Raw genomic sequence first — 6,185 nt, 5'->3', positions numbered from 1 at the left:
TCTCGCGATTTAGCCTAGGGGTTGTGCAATTAGTTTTGTAATTAGACTATGTTTAATACTCCTAATTAGTGTCCAAACATCCGATGTGACATGTGCTAAAATTTAGCACATGCCTCCCAAACACCCCCTAAGAACACCTAAAAACGGAACAGGGGAGCCCGGGGCGCTTTGATCTTTCAAATCCCTGCTGCACAGAATAGGCAGCACGCATACTTTCCGGCCCTGTACCACTGTGGGTACGTCTCTGTCATGGGCAGGGATTCTACGCCCGCGGCTTGTCTACACTTGCAGGGCCCATCCAGTACTTTCTCGTATTGACCGGGGAGGAAAAGAGCTCGCAAAGCAAACAAGAGCTCGGATCATTAGTCCAAGATGAGGAAAAAAGCGGCTCCTAAGTAGGACCCAAGGAGAGAGGAATACCGAGCAAGCTAAGCAGAGCTTTATCTGCCTGTCTCAAGGACTCCCAAAGCATCATATTCCCAACTACTACGCAACATGTGTACAAAATATAGTACGCCAAGTTGCAAAAAGCCACCGGGGAAAAAGGCACGCAATACACCTATTCCTGCACCAGCCGTCGTACCGCTACCACTTTGACAACTCCTCAGTCTCCTCTCCTACACTACACGCACAACACGGCTGACACAGCTCTCCTCTCCCTCTCCAGCAAGCAGTAGTGCAGTGCAGTACCGGCCGGCTGGGCTGACTGACACTGGTGAAGCAAAAAAGAAAACAGCAAGGACGAGACGCCATGCACACCCTCGCTGCCCCCAGCAGTCAGCACGACCGCTTTACTGACCGCATTACGCCCAATAATTACCTCCTCGGCGCCCCTACGACGCCGCCTAATAAAGTTCAAATGGTAATGATCCGTCAGGTAAACATGTGCCCGAGCAGAGAGAGATTCAGAGAGCGAGGGGAGGTGGAGGGATCATCAAATGATACGGGCCACGCCCCCATGTGTCTTACCCATGTAAGACAGCCTGTACGCCGCAGGCTTTCTCGCTCCTCCTCCCTCCAGCTCCAGTCCTCGCTCCCTAATGGAGCCTGTACGCCGCAGGCTTTTTCGATTCGCCTCCAGCTCTCCAGTCCTCCCTCCCTAATGGAGCCCGTCCTTGGTGCCCGTTTGAATTGATTTCACGCCTTTTCCGCCGAGCTTAGCTAGCTTGCCATGAGCAAATGATCGATACGGCGGTTTGCAAACTGCAATGCAGCCAAGACGCTACCCTCCGACACCATCCCTCCCCCTCAGTAGTAGGTTTCGAGGCGTGTGTGTACACCTGCAGATTGAAGGCCATGTTTTCGGTGTCACCGGAGGAGGCGTATGAGAATGATTGTCAAAGGCCCTGATGGCGACGGGCGGCATGGGGATGTGGGTAAGAAAGGAAGCCTACCATGGCATGTCTGCGCCTCCAACACCGGCTTTTCTCCTCCATCCGGCGCAATCATGGGCGGTGCAGCAGCCAGCGCCGGGCAGATGGACGCAGAGGAGGTGACGGCGAGGACGACGGCGATCACCATCATCAGCTCACATGATGGCTCCCTTGCCAAGAAGCCAGTAGTCCCTCCCTCCCAGTACGCGTCCTGCTCAGCCTACTCTGGTGAAAACAGTAAATGAATGGTATGGGTAGGATTCAGAGAAATAACAGGCGAGTGAAAGGCTTATCGTAGGGGCTGCCCTTATCACCTTGATCGCCGGCCGAATGGAAGCTGCAGGCCCGTATCCTAGCTCAAAAGTGTTGGACAAAGCTATGCATGGATTAGTCGAGCAGAAAGAACCTTGGAGAAGATGCAGTACCTTCTTCGCCAGCGTAGTAGTAAGGAGAGACCAGCCATGAATGAATTGATTGGTTCCAGGAAGAGCCATGCCTCCAATGATGCACAATGCCTCTAGGAGATAAGGCACGTTTGTTTGAACAGACCGAAAACAGGAATGCAAGTACTCAATAACGTTGGAAGATAGCAATTTCTTTGTCAAGTATTACAGGGAGTAACTGCTATGTCTATCCCAGTAAAAAGAAAGAAAGAAACTACCTTTTGTTCTTGCCAGGTTAATTCTGAGGAGAGCAATGCACTAAAAGCAATGCATCACAGATTGAAGAACAAGGTACACGAACAGAGGTAGCAGTCTATGTCAAATTAAAAGAAACACACAACAGAAATAATGAGGAAAAAAACAGATTCCACTGAACTGCTGCATATCAACATTATTTTCATAAGAACCAAAATGGTTATACACTCTTCCTCAGTTCGAAGCATCACCGATTATGAATATATTGACAGGAAACACTTCATTAATCTCTGCAACATCAATGGCCCCATAGAATCATATATGGCAAAAGAGACAGTCATTTGCTAACCAAACTTGATGATCAAAGGACAAGGCATATCTCCATCTCATGCCCAACTCCCCACCCCACCAAAATCTAGAGCGAGGAAGCAAGAATTAACAATATGGGCACAAGGAAGAAATTCTAGAAGCCAAGCAAAAGTAAGAGGAAACAATTAAAATGGAATGTTACACTGATGAGGGTTCCACATTCCCAGGTTCATTTGCGAAATCATCCGCCCCTTCAGCAAGTAACTCTGCATCCTTGTCTTCATCACTCGAGAAGTCCCTCCTCTCAAGCTTTGAATTTGCAGCAACAAAAACCAACCGGTGTGCCCGATTAGTGCTACTTGCCAAGCTCCCTGGGGAAGAGAGCCAGCGCACCATCGATGGTGTGCACCTGAATCCCCTGGAGGTTGCATGGAGGAAGATGAGCCGCACAGCTACCTTACCGAGTGACTTGAACTCGCTCAAGCACGTCTCCCAAACAAGTCTGCTGCTCTGCTTATTCGCGACCTTCATCTTCCCTGTGGACGGGTCAGGCTGCCTCACCTGCACAGCCTGCGCATACAACGGGTCCAATCCATCTGACCGCCATTTCATCAGCTCCATCAGAGCAAGGTGCGCCTCTTCCTGTGACACCATTCTGGTGATCAGCCTGTCGACATCCTTCTCCTGATCAGGAGCCAAGCATTTGAACGGAGGAAGGTAACGCCCACTGGCATCCTTGACAAGGTAGAGAGGATCCAAAATGAATGCTGCGGACCAGGCTGGGTGGTAGTTCTTTCTGAACCTTTTCTCAACAACATTCAGAGCAATGCCTTCATCAACGTTAAATTTCTCACACCAATCTCTAACCTTGCTGCGTAATTCCTCCCAGAGTGGTAGGCATTGCCCAACAAGAGGCCGGTCACCCTCCATCTCCTTCACCATGTCCATGATCAACTTCACAAGCGAATGCACAGCATCAACCTCTATCCAGAAGGCCTCATTGTGCACCATCTCCCCCATCTCCCTTGCAACTGAGTCGTCGATGCACACCAGCTTGTAGGAGTCCTCCTGCACAGCACGATGGAGAGGGTGTGCAGAGTTCAAAATGTCCTCCAGCATCTCAAAGGCCGCCCGGAAGTCACTGCCATTGCCGTTAAACGGCACATGTGCGACTCGAAGGAGCGAGGCATGCCCGAGCTCTTGGATTTGATACTTTTGCAGCAGGGACCGCACCGTCTGCTTGGCATTGAAGTAGGCGGCAAGCTTGGCAGACTTGGCTGCAGCAGAGCGGAAGAGCGGGAGCTCCCGCGCGAAGTCCCGCACCAAACGGGTGAAGCCATGGATTTGGCAAGACAGGTTCACCATCCAATGGTGCTTGTTCTCGAGATCACGCAGCGCCTTTGATTTGAAGCGGTCAGAAACGATGCCCGCGCAACGGTGGAGATCATTGGAGGAGCCAGAGGACGAGACGGACGCCACGGCGTCGAGCATCAGCTCCTCAGCATAGTCCGAGGGCGCCACCGCGGGTACCGGCACAGCGCGGTGGAACACGGACGTGCCATTGGGGAGGTTGACGGAAAGAGTGACCACCTGCTCTCGCCAGCCGTCGGCGGCGAACTGGAAGAAGAGTGCGTCGCGGACCCGCGCGGTGGCGTCGGCGCGGGCCTCGGCGAAGCGGGCGTCGAGCCGCGGGCCGGCGAGGTCGGCGCGCTGCAGGTCTGGCAGCCCGACGTGGCGGAGGAAGGCCCGGAGCTTGGGATGGCTTGCCGAGGAGAGCGACACGCCGGCCGAGGACTCGAGGAACCAGTCGGCGAGCAAGCCGAGCGCGGCGTCGGCCTGCGCCTTGGGCATCATTGCCGCCGGCGACGCCTTGGGTGACTTGAGGCGCTTTACGCTGTCCTCGAGCATGGCGAGTGCGCCGAGGTCCTCCTTGCCGCCGGAGAGCACGAGCGCCGACTGGTGCGGCGGCGGAGGCGCCGGCAGCGCGGGCAGCGCGGGGGAGTAGGCCGAGGATGGGTCGACGACGACGAGGTGCTGGCGGGGGTCCGCGGGCGTGTAGGCGGGAGGCATGGAGTGGCGCTTGCGGCTGCCGGAGTGGTGGTGGTGCTGGTGGTGCTGGTGGCGCGGTGAGGAGGGCGCAATGTAGGAGATGGGGATAGGGGAGGAGGCGGTGGAGTTGGACGGCAGCGCCAGCTGCTGGTGTTGCGCGGGCGTGGGCGTGGGCGACTGCTGCGAGCCCGAGGCGGCGGCGGGCCCCGGCGGTGGCGCGGCGAAGTTGGGACAGGTGCCGCGCTTGAGGTGCTCGGAGGCGGTCCTGGACGGGTTGGAGGCGGAGAAGACGGCGGAGCAGAGGGCGCAGCGGAGCTTGACGGCCTTGGGCGGCATGCCGGTGTCGGCGGGCGGGACGAGGACGGGCTCGAGGTGCGCCCAGTACCAGGCGCCCTTGCCCTTGACCGCCTTGGCCCGCACGGTGAGGAGGGCCTCGTAGCGCTTTTGCGCGGCGCGCGCGGCGGCCTCCTCGCCGCCCATTGCGGGCGCCGGCGCCGCCGACGCCGACGCGGCCGCCTGCTCCTCCTTGGCCGACGCCGTGGACATGGCGGCCGGACCGATCGCCTCCCCGCCCGGGGAAGAAGGGACGGCGCGGACGGGCGGACGAAGTAACCAACCAGCGATCGGCGCGCCGATCGCGCCGGGCGGCAGGGAAAAGGGAAAGGAAGGGAACCACCCCCTCCCTATCTTCCTTTCGGGTCACCAACCCGCCAATCGAATCCCGCGGCGGCGGCGGCGTGGAATTTCCCGCGGGCCGCAGCTAATGCGGGAGTCGTCGGCCGGCGGCGCGCGCAGCCGGCGATCGGCGCGGCGCATTGGGCGGCGGCGGCCGCGGTGGGCCGTCCATGGGCGCGCTGTGTCCGGGGGTGGGTGGGGTATTTCGTGGAGGTTTTTGGGGGTTTAGAAAGGAAGAAAGATTTGGGATGCGGGGGTGAGAAGGAGGAGAAAACAATGCAGGGCAATGCCAAGGCGGAGGTAGAAAGAAAGAGGAGAGAGACACAAAAAAAAGGGCTTGATAGGGACAAAAGGGGAGAGGCGAGGAGGAGGAAGAGATAGATGAATTGAGAAGAGTCTCCCTCTGCCCCTGTGTCCTCTCCTCCCAATACCAATACAATATTTTTCTTTTTTCCAGACGTTCTCTTCTTCTTATAGGCAGAGCCTCCCCTGCCCTTGGCGGTGGTGCCCTGTGTGTACACAACCACAGCACCTGCCTCTCCCCGAAAATAATGGGGGAAAGGAAATCTAATCAATCTGTTGTTGTGGCAGCTTGCGATTCTGCCCGGTGCTTGTTTTGTGGATACACTTCTACTTCCTTGGTCGCTGCAAGCTGGAATAGTAGCGTAGTGGATTGTGAGGGTGGGGAGAGGCCGGAGAGTAGAGGGGGGGGATTTGGGGGCTCACTGGTTGGTTTGGTTTACTGCTGCTGGTAGGCGGGGGGAAGACGAGGGAGGAGGTGATGGATGGATGATGACGGTGGGGGATGGAGATGGGAAGGAGGAAGTGGCGAGGGCAAGCTAGGAATTTAAAGGAGGGGAAGGGGAACCTCTCCCTTCATCCAATTTTTTTTTTCCTTCGTTTCTTTGGTCTTTGGGGAAGGGTTGACCGCCCCCAACGCCCACCACACCACCAGGGTCCAGGGCACCAGGCCGCCTCCGCAAGAGGAATGCCTCTGGGAGAACGCTGCCCTGTTGTTTATGGTACACAAGGCCTATATGTAAAATACTACATGAGAGCAAGGGCATTGTGTGCGTGCGTACAAAGTGTGCTGCCCTGTGCCTCGCTCTCTACCGGTAGTGTATAGGCTACTATGCAATGA

The 6,185-nt window shown here is 56.5% G+C and overlaps 1 protein-coding gene across 1 annotated transcript; it reads right to left on the bottom strand.

Annotated features, from left to right (window-relative positions):
- Nucleotides 1-2,245: 2,245 nt before the first annotated feature.
- LOC101781117 lies at nucleotides 2,246-5,854 on the bottom strand. The gene has a single exon (XM_022823415.1). It carries the CDS (start codon nucleotides 4,913-4,915, stop codon nucleotides 2,519-2,521), a length of 2,397 nt encoding a protein of 798 aa, XP_022679150.1. The 5' UTR covers nucleotides 4,916-5,854; the 3' UTR covers nucleotides 2,246-2,518.
- Nucleotides 5,855-6,185: the final 331 nt, after the last annotated feature.

The sequence above is a fragment of the Setaria italica genome, chromosome I, assembly GCF_000263155.2.
Source record: "Setaria italica strain Yugu1 chromosome I, Setaria_italica_v2.0, whole genome shotgun sequence".
In the NCBI taxonomy this organism is placed as follows: Eukaryota; Viridiplantae; Streptophyta; class Magnoliopsida; order Poales; family Poaceae; genus Setaria; species Setaria italica.
The sequence above is the reverse complement of the archived record's forward strand: the minus strand, read 5'-3'. Positions and strand labels throughout refer to the sequence as shown.

Excerpts from the sequence above, each read along its gene's own strand:
- LOC101781117 (XM_022823415.1), bottom strand. The coding sequence starts at position 4,915 with ATGTCCACGGCGTCGGCCAAGGAGGAGCAGGCGGCCGCGTCGGCGTCG.